Source organism: Bubalus kerabau, chromosome 17 (assembly GCF_029407905.1).
Source record: "Bubalus kerabau isolate K-KA32 ecotype Philippines breed swamp buffalo chromosome 17, PCC_UOA_SB_1v2, whole genome shotgun sequence".
Classification (NCBI taxonomy): Eukaryota; Metazoa; Chordata; class Mammalia; order Artiodactyla; family Bovidae; genus Bubalus; species Bubalus kerabau.
Window position 1 is genome coordinate 28,142,220 of NC_073640.1, and position 17,656 is coordinate 28,159,875.

The 17,656-nt window shown below is 48.1% G+C and overlaps 1 protein-coding gene across 5 annotated transcripts in view; it reads left to right on the forward strand.

Moving 5' to 3' along the window:
• The window catches only part of NLRC5 (NLR family CARD domain containing 5), a 92,167-nt gene that overhangs the window by 23,425 nt on the left and 51,086 nt on the right, over positions 1-17,656 (forward strand). For 4 of the 5 annotated variants that reach the window (XM_055554387.1, XM_055554386.1, XM_055554391.1 and 1 more), the window contains 5 exons: positions 10,315-10,426; positions 10,541-10,864; positions 12,417-12,723; positions 13,545-13,604; positions 17,491-17,559. In XM_055554387.1, the coding sequence (XP_055410362.1) occupies positions 12,429-12,723; positions 13,545-13,604; positions 17,491-17,559 (424 nt within the window). In that variant the 5' untranslated portion in view covers positions 10,315-10,426; positions 10,541-10,864; positions 12,417-12,428. Of the gene's footprint in view, positions 1-10,314; positions 10,427-10,540; positions 10,865-12,361; positions 12,724-13,544; positions 13,605-17,490; positions 17,560-17,656 lie in introns of all 5 variants that reach the window. The other variant, XM_055554390.1, reaches the window with a different exon arrangement.

A 17,656-nucleotide genomic window follows, 5' to 3' on the forward strand; every position in this document is an offset into this window, starting at 1 on the left:
GTGCCCTAGGTTGCACAGCACAACATGTTGAAATCAGGATTTGCACCCAAGCCTCCCGACCCCTTATCAGCTCCACCAGTCCCTGTAAGACGGGCTGGTATTAACCCTACTTGAGGTACAAGTGAGTTACGGCCCAGAGAGGGCAGAGACTTGCCTGGTATCACCCAGCAAGTCAGTTTGGGGCAGTGAAGCTCAGAACCGAGGCTCCAACCAACCGATCACTAACCTCCAGCCCTCTCCCCAATCCTTTCTTCTGCCCACATTTCGTGTGCCTGGGCACTGCCAGTTGGCATGGGAGGACATAGGTCAGCTGATCCAGCCTGGAAGTAGAACTCCTCTTCTGACTTCAAAGAGTGCAGCTTTCTGGTCACTGATCTGTCTTCTTTCACTTTCAAAAAAATGTTTTCAGCTTAAACCACACAGGTAATACATGATTAAATTCGCTTTGCAAACAGCTGGATGCCACGTCAGGTGCCTACATCTCCATTACTCACTGCTTCCCGCCCCAGGCCAGTCCTCTCCTAGTTTGAGATAACCAGTTTGGTGTGTTGCCTTCCAGAACTTTATCTAAAGCTTCGCATTAAAAAACAAACAAACAAGGGGATTCCCTGGAGGTCCAGTGGTCAGGACTCTGCACTCTCAATGCAGATCCCACAAGCCATGTTGTACAACCGAAAAAAAACCCCAAAACCAACAATTCAAAAAAAACCCCAAAACACTTCTATTGGGCTCACTAACTGCAAGGCCTTGTTTTAAGCACTTTACATGTATTGACACAGTCCCAACCCTGTGAGGTAGATACTGAAGTTATCCTTGGTTTATTTATTTTCATTTATTTTTTTTATTTTTGGCTGTGCTGGGTCTTTGTTGCTGCGCGCACAGGCTTTCTCGAGTTGCGGCGAGTGGAGGCTAGTCTTCACTGTGGTTCGAGGGTGTCTCATTGCAGTGGCTTCTCTTGTTGCAGAGCGTGGGCTCAAGGGTTCAGTAGTTGCGGCACCTGGGCTTAGTTGCCCCGAGGTATGTACATCTTCACAGACCAGGGACTGAACCTGCATCCCCTGCATTGGCTGCTGGATTCTTAACTACTGGACCACCAGGGAAGTCCTATCCTTGTTTTATAGATAAGAACACTGAAGCCTAGAGAGGCTATACAATTTGTCTGATGCCACACAGCCTGCAAATGATGAAATGCTTAGTTCCAAGCTAGACAGCTGGCTCCAAAATTCATGCTCTTAACCTCTAAGTTATAAAAACATGGGATTATAGACCTGGATGAAGACATACAGTGTTGGTGCTTTGTTTTCTATGTATTCTTCAAACAAATAGTATCATATTATGCATATCATTATTCATGTGTCTTGTTTATTCAGTTAATACATATAAGGATCCAGCCATGTCAGTGGTCTTCATGCCCATAACCCAGAGGTGTGGTCACACCAAACCTTATTGAGATATCAGTTGGTCAAACACGGCTGCAGGATTTCCTTATCCAGTATGCTCTGCATATTCCAGGCTGTGTGGCTCTCCCTGGGCTTCCTGCCAAGCAGCTTGGTTATAGAGTCAAAGGGTGGACACATTTAGGTTTTAGAAATTGCCTCCAATTTGCCTTTGGAAGTGGGCAGACCAATCTCCAGGCTGTGAATTTGAACCTCAGGATCTAATTTCTCTGCTTTACATCTTGAGCCTTCTTTGCCCCCCAAACCAGCACATAATTCCTCCAGGATCCTCTTCAACCACATGGTTGGAGACGAAAAGGGGATTTCCAGGTCTCAGCTTCATTTTTGGTTTGGTGTGGACATGGGAGGAGTTGGCAGGGCCACGAGGTGCCAAGGAGCAGGCCAGAGGCGGAAGTGCAGGAGGAGCGGCAGTTTTCAGCAGGCACCCTCAGGGTCCCATCTAAATGCGGCCATCTCGGTGGCCTTCCTGTCCCCAGCCTCTCGAAGGCAAGAAGCCTCGGCTCTGCTGGGGAAGCAAGGCGCCGGGTACAAGGGAACACGAAGCCTTTCTGCCCACCCGGAGTGGAGCGCTGGGTGGCAGCATGGCCTAGAATAGTAGTCCCCAAGCTCAGCTGGGTTGCTTCCAAAGGTGCCTGTGTCCCACCCTCAGAGATTGTGCTGTGATTGATCTGGGCTGCAGCCCACTGGAATTTTTAAAACCCCGGATGACTCTAACATGCAGGCAGGTTTGGGAGCCACTGGCCCTCCGGAGGCCCAGGACCCTGTTGGGAAGGAGCCTTCTCACTGGCCACTTCTGGTGGGTGCTGGACCCAAACCTCCAGGGCTGAGTGGAAAAGGCAAGATCCCTCCCTGGCCACCTGCTGTCCACGTTTCAGAGAAGGGTGCACCCGGAAACCCCAGGGGTTCTTTTGGTGGAGAGTCTGAGCTGTCTGAGCAGGAAGTCGGCTGGAATAAAGGAGGCAGTTTCAGTTCTAGTGATGGGGGCTGGGAGCCAGATTCCTGGTTTCTAGTGACAGGAAAAGAGAGGCGCTGCTGGATTTAGAACAGGGGCCACCCAGGCCCGGGGCTCAGAGTGCAGGCTCGTGCCACCCTCCGCAAAGACTTTGAGACAAGAAGATGCTTCCTCAACTCCCAGCTCTGTATCTTTCTAGCTGGTGATGTGGGGAGGGCCCCTCACTGCTGGGAGCCTTGGTTCCTTTTTCTTTTTTAAATTAGTTAATTTGGCTGTGTCAGGTCTTAGTTGTGGCGCTTGGGATTTTTGATCTTTGTTGAGGTAGGTGGGCTCTTAGTTGTGGCATGTGGGATCCAGTTCCCTGACCAGGTATCAAACCCGGGCCCTCTGCACCGGGAGCAGGGAGTCTTGGCCACTGGACCGCTAGGGAAGTCTTGGGCCTCGGTTTCTGCTTTGGTAAGACACATGGGGGTGCGTGTTAAGTCCTGCAGGACCCTGTCATTGTGAGGGACAATAAAGATGATGGCTTTCAAAAGAAATCATCCCCATCGCACACCCTCCCCCCACCCCCGCCCCATGGAAATGTGCCGGGTCAAGGACCCCTCTTGCCCTCTCTGCCCACTTTTATGGATGAGGGAAGAAATGGCTGCTCACATCTCCCTGAAGGTACCCCGTCGTGGGGACCCATGAAAAGAGGATGATTCCTGGGGTGGCGCTGCATTAGCACCCCCAAGAAAAAGCCTGATAGCTCAGTCTGGTCTCACTTTCACTTCTTACTTGCTATGAGTGTCAGTAAGGCCTTCCCCTCTCAGGACTTCAGTTTCCCCATCTGTAAAATGGGCCTGGGAACATCCCTGGCCATCTGGTGGTTAGGACTCCGCACTCCCACTGCAAGGGGCATGGGGTTCGATCCCTGGTCAGGGAACTAAGATCCCATATGGCCACAGTGTGGCCAGAGGGGGAAAAAAGGCCAGAGAGTTGGGGAGGGGAGCTGGCATGGATTCTTCTAGCTAGGTTCGCCTTTGCCTCTGGCCTCAGGCGTCCTCCAAAGACTTGGACTGTGATCATCCACCCTGGGGGGATACAGAGGCCCTGAGTTTTCTGTTGTCAGCCCTGTAGGACTTGGTGTGAGAGGGCTTGAGGGCCTCTGTGGACTCTGGTCTTCCCCGGGTTCCCCAGGCCTGACCTGTCCACTCGGTCCTGAGAAACCGAGTCCAGCAGTACTTTGCTTGCCCTCCTTCAGATATTTTGGTCCGAATGTCTGGAGTGGCTGTCATGGCCCAGGCCATGCTTTTCTTATTGTCCCTACCAACCATACCCTTCCTGTCTTGAGGTTAGGGTTCTAGCCTTCTTATTTCTGGTCCTCTCTTCCCACTGTCTGACCTCAGTGGCCCTCTTCTGTCCTCTTTCCTCCCACCAGGGCCCTGGAGCTGGGACAGAACCCCAGGTCTGTCAGAACCAGCCAGAGGACAGGGCTTCCAGCCACCCACGGGCCCTGATGCTCGGCTTGACCCTCCCAGACAGCCCGGGGAACAGGGACGGCCTGTGATGCCCTCCCCCCCGCCCCGTAGAGATGAGGAAACAGAGCCCAACAAGTGAGGTTTGGGGGTGCGGCCAGCACATGTGACTGCCAAGCCCCAGCCTCGAAGGGCCTCCCTCTCAATCCAAGCAGGAAGAAGGAAGAAGCAGCCAGAGGTCTGTGACTCCAAGCATATCCTCTCCTCCTTCCCTCCCTCTCTTCCGTCTACCCTGTGCTGGGCCGGGGCTGCAGAGGGAACAACACTGGTAATAATAGCTCATGTGCCAGATGCTGTGTCAGGGGATTTGCCTGCTTCACCTCCCAATGCCCTTGCCAGTTAACTGTTATTACCCCAAAAGCTGACCCTGCTGGTGCTCCGGGTCTCCAGTCTACTGGGCCCCCCTTCATGGGCCAGTCCCCCACCCCCATTCCCCATCCATTGTGGGCGTAGGCTGCTCACACTGCACCCTGCCCTTAAAGATTGCCCTTGGCCGATCGGAATGCCCCTCCTCCACTACCTGGATATGGCCCATAGCCAGTGTCTGGCGGATGTGGCCACTGAGGGGGGTGAGTGAGGGGGGTGGGCGGGAAATAGCAGCCCAGCCCCCTTGCCTCTTGGCAGGATAGGCCTGTTGACCTGTCGCTCACATCCCAGAGCTCCCCGTGGTCAGGCTGAAGCTAGACCTCCTGAAACCGCATCTTTGCCTAACTTCTTCCCTTGTGCCATCCTGCTTCCCTTTCAGCCTTAATAAATAACTTCAACAGACACCCCTATCTTGGGTTCTGCTTTTAGCAGCCTGACCTCAAACATCCTCCTTTTACAGATGAGGACACTGAAGTACCAAGCCATGGGGTAACCAAACCAAAGCCACACAGCCGGTACCAAGTAGAGACTCCAATCCAGGGTCCTGTTGCCAAGGTGTTTGCTCTTGTCCAGAATCAGGTGGTGTTCCCAGCTGCTGAAGGAAGGACTGACCAAGAGGAAATGACGGTGCAGAATGACAAGCCCTGCTGTGGGGGAGGAAGGAGACATTGCTAAGGAGGGAAGACCAGTGGTAGCGGCGCGACTCAGTCTGGGAAGGCAGCCGGCAGGACTTCCCTGAGAAGGGAGCAGGAGTTGATTGGAGCTGAGTCCATAAGAAGAAGGAGGAGTTTGCAAGATGGAAGGGAAAGGGCAGGGCATTCGAGGCAGAGCAGGGTATGTGTGCAAGGTGAGGAGTTGTGAAAGAGGATGGCTGGGTGGGGCCGGGAGCGTGGTCACGTGGCAGGCAGCAGAGGTGGCGTGAGAGGGCCCGAAAGTGGCCAGGACCCAGACGGTGAAGGACCATTTGTTACTCATCCTTTGAACCTTTCTTGAGCACCTGATGTGGACCTGCTTCGTGGAAGTCCCACTAACTGTGGTGCCACACTGCATCTTACAGGTGACGGGAAACTATAGGAGGTTTAGACAGAAATGAGACCAGACCAGCGCTGAGTTTTAGAGATGACTCTGGCCAGAGAAGTGCATGTTGGCATGTGTGCGCATGTGCATGAATGTGGACTGGAGGTCGGGGGGCGGGGGTTGGGGCGGCAGTCTCCAGGCATAGGGAGCAGCAAGAGCAAAGGACTGGGCAAAGGAACTGGCTCCCCTAACCTACACAGCACGGCGTGCCCCGGATAGCAAGAGAGACTCCCCAAGAGCACAGCGATGAGGGCGACGGAAGCCAGGATGGAGCTCCCATCTGGGCAAGCCTCCTATGCCCACCCCTCAGTGAGACCAGCGACCCGACAAGGCCCCCTGCCTTTTTCCCTCTTCCTGTCTGGACCTGGACTGGAGTGGCAGGAGCATGGGACCACAAACCCACATACCTGGATTCCCTTGGGAATCTTACTGTGTGATGCTGGCTTTTCATTACCGCTCTCTGAGCCCCATGTCCCAGGAATGCATTGGTGATTCTTAGAGGTAACACATTTACTAGGGAATCTTCCTGACCCAGGGATCGAACCCTAGTTTTTAATATGAACATTTTATGGCTTTGAAACAGTTGTGCCTGTTGAAAAGTTTTAATGTATGCAGTTGTCCAAAGAGTACGGGTGGCCCTCAGTGTCCCTACCCTCGGATGCTCAAGTCGTTTATATAAGATGGCATAGTACAGTCAGCACTCCATATCTATGGGCTCCACACTTGAAGATTCAGATCTACAGACACAGAGAGCGAACTGTACAGTGTAACAAGGGCTCTCCTTTGCCTGCTTCTCCCACGTCCACTCCCCAGGTACAGTCCTGTCACCAGTTTTCTTGGGTAGCCCTAGAGTTGGTCTCTCTGTATGCAGATTCACACAGCACATTTAAAACAGACATATGCAGTAGCTTTTAAAAGTTGAATTCACTTACTAGTATACTTTGGAGCTTTTTTCACTTAGCGTATTTTACCTGTTCATCCATCTTGTAGTACATAATAGTGGCTCGGCAGATAAGAATTCATCTGCAATGCAGGACATGCAGGAGATGCGAGTTTGATCCCTGGGTCGGAAGGACCCCCTGGAGGAGGGCATGGCAGCCCACTCCAGTATTCTTGCCTGGAGAATCCCATGGACTGAGGAGCCTGGCAGGCTACAGTCCATAGGGTCGCAAACAGTGGACATGACTGAAGTGACTGAACACGATGTTACTTTTTTCCTTTTTGTTGCTAAATAATATTCTGTTGTAGTGACATACCATATTTTGCCTACTCATCTGTGAGTTATGGAAATTTTGATTTTTTTCACTTTTTGGCTATGAGGGATGATAAACATTTGTGTATGTTTTTATGTAAGTATATATATTTCATTTCTCTTGAGTATAAACCTAGGAGTAGAAAACTGCTGAGTTATAACTTTGGTTAACATTTTAAAGAACTGCCAACCTTCTCCAAAGGGGCTGCACCATTTTGCATTCCCACCAGCAGTATATAAGGGTTCCTATTTCTCCACATCCTCATTAACAGTTGTATTATCTTCTCTTTCATTGGAGATATTTGAGGGGGGTATGAAATGATATCTGGTTGTGGTTTTAATAAGAAAACTTTAATTACTTAATTTAAAAATAATTCTTAATAAAAAAAGGAATTCCCAGGCGGTCCAGCGGTTAGGACCCTGTACACTCACTGCCGAGGGCCTTTGTTCAATACCTGGTCCGGGAACTAAGATCCCGTAAGCAGTGTGGCACAGCCAATGATAATAATTCTTTCCATTTAAAATACTTGTATTACTATGTGTTTTAATACTATGTATTCTTCCATATTTTCCCTCTCAATACCATTGATCAAATAGTGGATTTTAAATGGGTGTGAAGCTAATTTGAACTCTCTTCCATTCCTTAGATCAATCTGTTCTATTTTAAATCTGGCACCATCAGGTTTTAATGACCTTTACTTTATAAAGTGCTTTTGTTTGGAAGTCTCTCCGTCATTGCCTGCCTTTCCCAATGAATAGTCTCTGATATAATTGCCATTTGTGTCATATTTTAGATTCTACATATAAGTGATATCATATGGTATTTGTCTTTCTCTTTCTGACCTACTTCACTTAGTAGGATAATCTCTGGTTCAGTTCATGTTGCTGCGAATGGCACCATTTCATTCTTTTTATGGCTGAGTAGTATTCCATTATATATATGTACCTCATCCATTCATCTGTCAATGGACATTTAGGTTGTATCCATGTCTTGGCTATTGTAAATAATGCTGCTATGAACACAGCGGCACGTGTATCTTTTTGAATGATAGTTTTGTCTGGGTTTTGTCCAGGAGTAGGATTGCTGAATCACATGGTAACTCTATTTTTAGTTTTTTGAAGAATTTCCATACTGTTCTCCATAGTGGTTACACTGATTTACAACAGTGTAGGAGGGTTCCCTTTTCTCCACACTCTCTCCAGCATTTGTTATTTGTAGACTTTTTAATGATGGTCATTCTGACTGGTGTGAAGTGGTACCTCATCGTAGGCTTGATTTGCATTTCTCTAATAATTAGCAATGTTAAACATATTTTTATGTGCCTATTGGCCATCTATGTGTCTTCTTTGGAAAAATATCTATTTAGATCTTTTGCCAATTTTTGGATTGAATTGTTTGTTTCTTTTGTTATCGAATTGTATGAACTGTTTGTATATTTTGGAAATTAAGCCCTTGTCTATTGCATTATTTGCAGATATTTTCTCCCAGTCAATAGGTTGTCTTCTGGTTTTGTTTATGGTTTCCTTTGCTATACAAAAGCTTGTACATTTGACTAGGTCTCCTTTGTTAATTTTTGGTTTTATTTCTATTGTCTTGGGAGACTGACCTAAAAAAATATTGGTGCTATTATGTCAGAGAATGTTTTGCCTATGTTCTCTTCTAGGAGTTTTATGGTGTCATGTCCCATAATTGTTAGGCCATTTTGAGTTTATTGCTGTGCATTGTGTGAGGTCGGAGAAGGCAATGACACCCCACTCCAGCACTCTTGCCTGGAAAATCCCATGGATGGAGGAGCCTGGTATGCTGCAGTCCATGGGGTCGCTAAGAGTTGGACACGACTGAGCGACTTCACTTTCACGCATTGGAGAAGGAAATGGCAACCCACTCCAGTGTTCTTGCCTGGAGAATCCCAGGGAAGGGGGAGCCTGGTGGGCTGCCGTCTATTGGGGTCACAGAGTCGGACACGACTGAAGTGACTTAGCGTGGTGTGAGGTGTAAATCAACTTCATTGATTTACATACAACTGTCCAGCTTTTTCAGTACCACTTGCTGAAGAGACTGTCTTTTCCCCCATTGTATTCTTGCCTCCTTTGTCAAAGATTAATTGAGTGTAGCTGTGTGAGTTTATTTCTGGGCTCTCTATGAAATGTGCCCTCTTGATGTGGATTGATCTGAAGTCTGGAACTTTGTTGTTACCTTCCTCATACTTCTTAGATACTCCATCAGTGCATACTTTGATCTTTGCCTTTCTTCCATTCTTCCATATACTTTTTAGCCATCTTGTCTTTTGTCAGTTCCTTATTGTTAGACAAGATCTCTGAAGCTGTGTTACGTAGACATTTGTACCAGTGTCATTTTATTTTATACTTATTTATTTATCTATGGCTGTTCTGTGTCTTCATTACTGCTTGGGCTTTTTTCTTTAGTTGTGGCGCCCAGAGGCTACTCTCTAGCTGCAGGGCTCGGGCCTCTCATTGCCGTGGCTTCCCTCGTTGCAGAGCACAGGCTTCAGTAGTTGAGGCACGTGGGCTCGGTAGTTGCAGCTCCTGGGCTCTAGAGCACAGGCTCAGTGGTTGTGGCCACAGGCTTAGTTGCTCCACAGCATGTGGGCTTTTTCCAGGTCAGGGATTGAACCTGTGCCTACTACATTCGCAGGCAGATTCTTTACCCACTAAACCACCAGGGAAGTGCTATTTGTTTATTTTCATTTTTGGTTATGCTGGATCTTCATTGCTGTGTATGGGCTTTCTCTGAAAGTGGTGAGCAGGGCTACTCTCCAGTCGAGGCGTGTGGGCTTCTCATTGCTGTGGCCTCTCTTGTTGCAGAGCACAGGTTCTAGTCTCATGGGCTTCAGTAGTTGTAGCACTCGGGCTCAGGAGTTCTGGAATGCAGGCTCAGGAGTTGTAGCACATGGGCTTAGTTGCTCCATGGCATGTGGAATTTTCCCAGACCAGGGATCAAACCCGCATCACCTGCACTGGCAAGCAGATTCCTATTCACTGTACCACCAGGGATGTCCTTACTTTATTTTTTATTGAGATATGGTTGATATAAAATATTATATAAATACAGGTATGCAACATAGTGATTCACAATTTCTACAGGTCATACTTCATTTATAGTTTTTATAATAGAGGAACTAATAAAATAAAACTGATTAAATGATCATCATTTTATTGTTCTCTTGGTGAGACAGTGATCAGTGCCTCTGGGTTTTCTCATTAAGAAGGATGTTTACTCTCAATTATTTAAAAACTTCATGATGTATGAAGAGAGAAAGCTGCACATTCTAACCTCTTTGAGGTTTTATTAGGAAAGAAGGCTGACATATTTGGTAAGAGTTATTCCATCTTCATTTAATAAATTAGCTGTAATAAATCTACTGGGTTGGAGAGGTATGTAGTGATGGAACAAGTCACTGTAAGGGGAATATTCAAATTGGAAGAGTAAGAGGGGCATCCTCTGGGCCAGTTGTGGTGGGAAGTGATACCGAGGAGGGTTGCGCTGTGCACAGTTCAGGGACAAGAAGAATCTTGCTTGGGGAAGAATAAGATCTGCACATGAAGATGAGAAGGCTGTTTCTGGGTTGATGTCCTCAGGGGAGTTAGGAGTGAGGGTCGGTGCCTTCTTTACAGAGTTCCTCTTGGAATGTGGAATAATGATAAGAAAGTAGTCTTTCTCCTATCTCTTAGGAGCCTGTCCTATGGAAAGAATCTGAAAATCCAGCTCCAGGACTTGGCCCAGGAACTCAGGAGACCCTCTCTGTGGACATCCTAGAACATCTATGATGAACCAGGGAGCCAGGTCAGTGACCATCCCTTCACTGAGGATCTTTCTACTATAATCCTCTGTCTCCAAGGCTGTTTGCTACTGACTTTCACAATGACCAATAATGATATAGTGTGTTTTTTCTTCCAGGGCTGGTTATTTTTAAAGAGCTAATGTCTTACTCAAAGGGGACAGAGCACTCATGGTGGAAACAAAGGCATCATGTTAGACTGGCTGGGGGAGAAATTTGAATTTGAAGGACTTTCCCCGAAATTATATCATCCAGGCACTCCTCACTTCTGCCTGGCACCTTGCTGCCCTGGATGAGTTCTTTATGGGCCGCATGGACTTTGGACACTCTAGCCCGGAAAAGAAGCCATGCCGTAAGCGCCAAGATCACACAGAAGCCAGGGATTAGCCCTTGTCTGGTGCCACCTAGGGTTGCCAAGCCTTGGAAATTAACTGGCCTGAGAGGTAAGAAATCTCAGTTCTGAGCACGTCTCCTCCATGGACTTACATGATGATCTTGGGTCTGTCCTTTACCCTTCCCCAGCTTAGCATTTTCATCTGTTGAGTGGGGACAGTGATCCATGCCATAGATGTGAGCATATTTCTTGAAGTCTCAAACTCTGTGCCTGAGCAAGGAGTTGTTGCTATTAGTTTGGTTGAAGAGGGGTGACCAGAAGGAGCTGGGGACATGTGCCCAGTAGGTCTCTTGGGGGTCAAGGGAGAAGCTAGAGTCTGAACCCCAGAACACATGGTGTTGGCCCCAGCATCTGGGAGTTGATAAGGCTGGTCCCTGCATGGGCCTCCTATCTTTTTCAGTGTTAGAAATGAAGTCTCTGGAGTTGTGAGGATTCAATGAGACACATAAAACACATAAAACAGAGCCTAACACACAGTAAGTGCTTTCTGAGCATTTATCTCTATTATTAAGACAATAGTGCCAGAAAGTACATTTGGAAACGTTCTAGCATATTCCACCATGTGATGGATAACCAGTTAATCTCTAGCTGTTGGATATTTAGGTTGCTTCCAATTTTTAACTATTAAAAATACTCTTGCAGTGCACAGCTTTGTAACTAAAAATTCTGTTTAAGTCCATGATTGTGTCCCAAGGCCAGCATATTAGAAATGTAATTGCTGAATCAAAGGGCCTTCAGACTTTTTAAACTTTCACAAAATACGTTCTCCTTGCCTCATTTTAATACTCCTACCAGCAAGTTGTTTGAGTTCCAGTTTAGAAGGGGAGAATTTGCTAAGAGAGAAGAGAGGGTCTGTATTAGCTAGGATTATATTTCACTGTGAATAGCAAAAGGGCCTAAGCAACAGTAGTTTAAACAGAATAGAAATGAATTGCCTTGTCATGTATTAGAAATTTGAAGTCAGCGAGTCCAGGACAGGAAAGCTTTACTCTCCACCTTCTGCAGTGCTGGCTTCTACCTCACAGTCCAATATGGCTGCCCAAGGTTTGGCCATCACATCAGCATTCCAGCCAACAAGAAGAGGTTAAGAATGATATACAACATTTCCACCGACATCTCATTGGCCAAAATTTAATTACATGAGTATATCTAGCTGCAAGGGAGGCTGGGAAATAGTCTATTTCAGATAACTAGGGAATATTTAGGGGTTCTAGTACTAAGAAAGAAGAGAAGAACAAATACGGGGGGACAGCTAGTTGTCTCTGCCAGAAACAACTTAGGTCAGACAGAGAGCAGCACAAATGGGTCCATGGAAACAAGAACAAATAAAGCATTATCAGGGCTTATCCACAGGGGATGAACTAAACCATCTGGACCCATGACATAGGCAGAGAATACAGAAGGAGATTAATTTCTGGGCCTGAACGCTGGGCAATGGCATCAAGACACTACAGAGAGACCACTTCCCTACCTTCTGTGTCCATCTCTTCTCTTCCCCTTAGCTGTGGGGAGTGGTTTCTAACTGCCCCTTCTGGCTTCCCCCCAGCTCACCTGTCCCCCAGCTCACCTTCGCAGCTTACCCGCCTACCTGGTCCCTGCAGGGTCAGCTCCTCATGGACCCCTTTAGCCTCCAACTGGGCACCAAGAACCTGCATGGATATCTCGTGAGGCTGCTCAGCAGAAACCTAGGATGGCTAGACACCAAGGTGAAGTTATTCCTCCCCAGCGTGGACCTGGGCTCCAGATATCAGGCCCTAGACCCCACACAGAGGGTCATCCTGCAACTCCAAAAACTGCATGCCCAGGGTCCGACCACCTGGAAGTCATTCATCCAGTGCGTGTGCATGGAGCTGGATGTGCCAATGGACATGGAGGTGCCACTGATGAGCACATGGGGCCACGAAGATGGTAAGAGTGGCGATGGGAGGAGCAGTGCCATCAGCTAGTGCCCGGGGTCTGGGGAGCCAGAGAGCCCCAGGCGAGTCCAGGACTTGCCTGGGTCACACAGAGACGTGTGGCCCAGCCAGGAACAAACTTCCATGTTTCTGTGCACCTCCTAGAGCAAATGCCCTAATGCCACCACATCTGCTGGGGACCTGGAGGACTCCTCCTTCCACCTTGTACCACCCCAGTTGCCCAGAAAGGCAGGATGCAGAGAGAAAGGACCAGGTGACTCCTTCCTGCCAGGAAATTCCTGATAGCCCATACTGCCCAAGAGATTTCTTTTTGCAAAGAAACAGTCCTAGGGAGAGCCCTCTGGCCGCCGCTTAGGGGCAGGCTGATTGGACTCTGTCCTGTTCAGTGAATGTCCCTTGGGCTCTTCCATTTACAGAGCACCGTGGGGAAGCTCAGAAGCTAATTGTGTTGATGGAGAGGAAGTGAGAGCTCACTCAATAACTCTACAAGGCAGAGTACGGGGCAGGTGGGGGTGCACAGTGTGCACATGCGTGGATACACAGGCGTGCACTTGTGCACAGGCATGAATAAACACGTGTGCATGCACCCATATACTTGTATGTGCACAAACCTTTAGATATGCACGTGTTTCTGCCCCCAGCTGCCTTCAGGGCTCACCACCAGCTGTGCCCTCCACAGATCACCAAGTGTAGATTTCTGGCTTGCTAGGAACACCTGCTGAGGGATGAGCCCTGAGCCAGACACAGGGCCAGAGCTGGTCCCAGGGCATCCTAGCACATCCTCATGGCATATCATCTCCTTCCCTCTTCCAGGCTTCCCCAGTCTTCTGGAAATTGGCGAGGAAAGCCAATCAGACTCTCAGCTCCACCCTGGTAAGGCCTGGGGTCGGGGGGTAGGGGTGGGATGTGGAGGGTGGGTGCATGCTAAGTCCCCCACCTCAAACCCAGAACAGGCTGGTGGTGGCTGGTCAGAGCCATTTTCCGTAAACTAGCCTCCCCGTGCTTGGACCCATTTGCGCATTTCCCATGCCCCTCACCAGAGCTCCCAGCCTTGCCTGCACCCCGTTTCTGCCCCTCAAGGCTTTGGCTTGTTTGATAGCTTTTCCCATGGGTCTCGCCTGGAGCCTCCTGGGAGAGTTTGAGGTTTTCAGCCCTTAGCCACTGCCGGAATCCCCCATCTGGTTTCACTTGGGGAAGCCCGTTCTCATTTCCCTGTCCCCAAACCTCAGGGCCTCAGGCTCCAAGCCCACAGACTCAGGCCTCTCACCATTCAGACACCCTCAAGCCTGACACTGACCCACAGTCTGGCATCCACACCCAGGGAGCCTCTGACTGGTTTTCTGGTGGAGCACAGAGAGGTCAGTGATCAGATGGTCCACTTCACTGATTCACCACTCTCTTTTCAGAACTTTTCTTTCCCTTTTGTTCCATCTTTCTTTTTTAACCATGGTCAATTACATAGCATCAAATTTACCATCTTAACCATTTTTAAGTGTACTGCTGCTAAGTCACTTCAGTCGTGTCCGACTCTGTGTGACCCCATAGACGGCAGCCCACCAGGCTTCCCCATCCCTGGGATTCTCCAGGCAAGAACGCTGGAGTGGGTTGCCATTTCCTTCTCCAATGCATGAAAGTGAAAAGTGAAAGTGAAGTCGCTCAGTCATGTCCGACTCTAGCGACCCCACGGTCTGCAGCCTACCAGGCTCCTCTGTCCATGGGATTTCCTAGGCAAGAGTACTGGAGTGGGGTGTCATCGCCTTCTCCTTTAAGTGTACAGTTCAGTGTATTAAACACGTTTACAGTGTATTAAACACAGCCATCATGTCATGTGAGAGGCACTCAGTCGTGTCCGACTCTTTGGGACCCCATGAACTATAGTCACCAGGCTCCTCTGTCCATGGGATTCTCCAGGCAAGAATACTGGAGGGGATTGCCATACCTTCCTCCAGGGAATCTTCCCGACTCAGGGATCGAACCTGCATCTCTCATGTCTCCTGCATTGGCAAGCGGGTTATTTTCCACTAGCGCCACCTGGGAAGCCCGTGACCACCATCCATCTCCAATACTCTTTTTTCTTCTTGCAAAACTGAGATTCTATACCCATCAAATAATAACTCCCCATTCATCTCTCCCATCACTGAATGCTCTTGGCACCCTTGTCAAAAATCACTCCACTGTATGTGTGAGAGTTTATTTCTGGACTCTCTATTCCATTGGTCTTTATGTCTGTCTTTATGCCAATACCACACTGTTTTTGATTACTGTAGCTTTTTAGTAAGTTTTGAAATCAGAAAGTGTGAATCTTCCAGATTTTTTTCTCTGGGGGATTGTTTTGACTATTTGGGTTCCCTTGAGATTCCACATGAATTTTAGAATGGACTTTTCTATTTCTGCAAAAAAAATAAAAAGGCATTGGGACTATAAGGGCATTGAATCTATAGATCACTTTGGATAGTATTGATATTTTCAATGTTAGTAAGTCTTCCAATCCATGATAGTGTTTCACTTATTTATGTCTTCTTTCATTTCTTCCAGCAACATTTTGTAGTTTTCATTGTACAAATCTTTCACTTCCTTGGTTAAGTTAATTCCTAAGTACTGATTCTTTTTGATGCTATTGTAAATGGAATTGTTTTGGTAGTTTTTTTCTCAGATTGCTCATGTATAGAAATGTAGCTGACTTTTGTGTGTTGACTTTTTATTCCTGCTACTTTGCTGCTTTCATTTATTAGTTCTAACAGCTTTTTTTGTGTGGTGTCTTTAGGGTTTTCTATGTACAAGATCCTATCACTTGCAAACAGATTATTTTACTTCTCTTTTTCAATTTGGACGTCTTTTATCTCTTTTTCTCACCTAATTGCTCTGGCTAGAACTGCCAGTTCTATGTTGAATAGACGTTGTGAATACCTTTTTCCTTATCTTAGAGGAAAAACTTATAGTCTTTGACCATTGAGTATGATGTTTCTGTGGTTTCGGAACCTTTATTTCTATAGAAGTACTGACTTTTTACTTACAGGTATACATGGTAGTTGGAGAAGGCAATGGCACCCCACTCCAGTACTCTTGCCTGGAAAATCCCATGGATGGAGGAGCCTGGTAGGCTGCAGTCCATGGGGTCGCTAAGAGTCGGACACGACTGAGCTGCTTCACTTTCACTTTTCACTTTCATGCATTGGAGAAGGAAATGGCAACCCACTCCAGTATTCTTGCCTGGAGAATCCCAGGGACGGGGGAGCCTGGTGGGCTGCCGTCTACAGGGTCACACAGAGTTGGACACGACTGAAGTGACTTAGCAGCAGCAGCATACATGGTAGTAATATCACCAGGCTTTAACAGAAAACATCCTTTTGGACCATAGCCCACCAGACTCCTCTGTCCATGGGATTCTCCAGGCAAGCATACTGGAGTGGGGTGCCATTCCCTTCTCCAGGGGATCCTCCCAACCCAGGGTTTGAACTTATGTTCCCTCCATTATAGGCAGATTCTTTACCACTGAGCCACCAGGGAAGCCCCATCCTAGCTCCCCAACAAATCAAAACTGATACCTGGTCCTCCTGTCCCTTATCACTGAGATGGCATAATTGTCACCTGGCTGTAACCAGGTCTGGTTGATATTTAGCTAACGAGTCCCTTATTAGTAGAAGACTTATTAAAATATTGCAATACAAGGCAATTCCCTGGCAGTCCAGTGGTTAGGACTCTGTGCGCTCACTGCCAAGGGCCCAGGATCAGTCCCTGGTTGGGGAACAAAGATCCTGCAAGCCACACAGTGTAGCCAAGTATACACATTGGCTGCATATATATATATGCACACACTCTTAGACTGATTGCAGCCCCTCTTTGGGACCTCTGGCTTTCCCTGCAAACCAGCAACTAAAAATTTAACATCTGGCAGGGTAAGGGGCCTGCTTCAGGGCCATTCTGATTGATCACTAAAGCCTGGCTTTAGGAGTATCCACCTTTACTTCTTTTATTTTATTTTAGACTTTTTTTTTTTTAATGTGGACCATTTTAAAAGTCTTTATTAAGTTTGTTACAAGTTCTGCATTTGGTTTTTTGGTCCTGAGTCTTGTGAGATCTTAGCTCCCCTACAAGGGACCCATCCCGCACCTCCTGCATTGGAAGGCGAAGTCTTAACCACTGGATCACCAGGGAAGTCTCCTGCTTTACTTCTTAAAATCCTTTCTTCATCCTCTTTCTTTCTTCCTCCCTTCCTTTCTGTCTCCCCTTCATTCTTGTTCTCCTTCCTTACCCAACCTCTTCAGAAAACCATTAGCTCTTGAAAATCCATGCACCCAGACAAGAACTCAGGAGACTAGTGAGAGCAGTGAGGACGTGTGGAAGAGGGGAACTAAGAGGGATAAAGCACACGGGTGCAGGAGGGAGGGCACAGGCCTGACCAAGCCTGGGGGAAGCTCCGCTTTTCTAACCAGGAGTGCCCTTGACAGAGCTGGGTCCTTTCCAACCCGTTTAGTGCTTAAGGCTGTTGGCTGTGGGCTTGGCTCCCTGCATTCTGGGATGGGAGGTCCCCAGGCCCAGAGCCTCCAGCCCTCTCACTTGGGCCCAGGGACCCCTCTGCAGACAGAAGCTTATGTGGACACAGCCTTTGCTTGCTGTCAGTCTTCACTCAGTCCTTGAGTGTAGATATACTTGTCTGGCTGCTGCCTGTCTGTGGATCAGAGCTCCCTGAAAGTGCTGGGTACCTCCTCAGCCCGGGCCCCCAAACGTCACCCCTTACTCCTCCTTTCTTTCCTTCCAGGCCTCAAGCGGACTCATCAGAGCTGTGGGTCCTCACCTCGCCCGAAACAGTTCAGGAAGCAGCAACAAGGTGGGTACCAAGGTGGAAAGTGGATTGCCTTGGGGCAGGGACCCAGACCCTGGACTCTGTCCCCTGATCACAGGCTTCCAGCTGGCCAGGGGCTCTT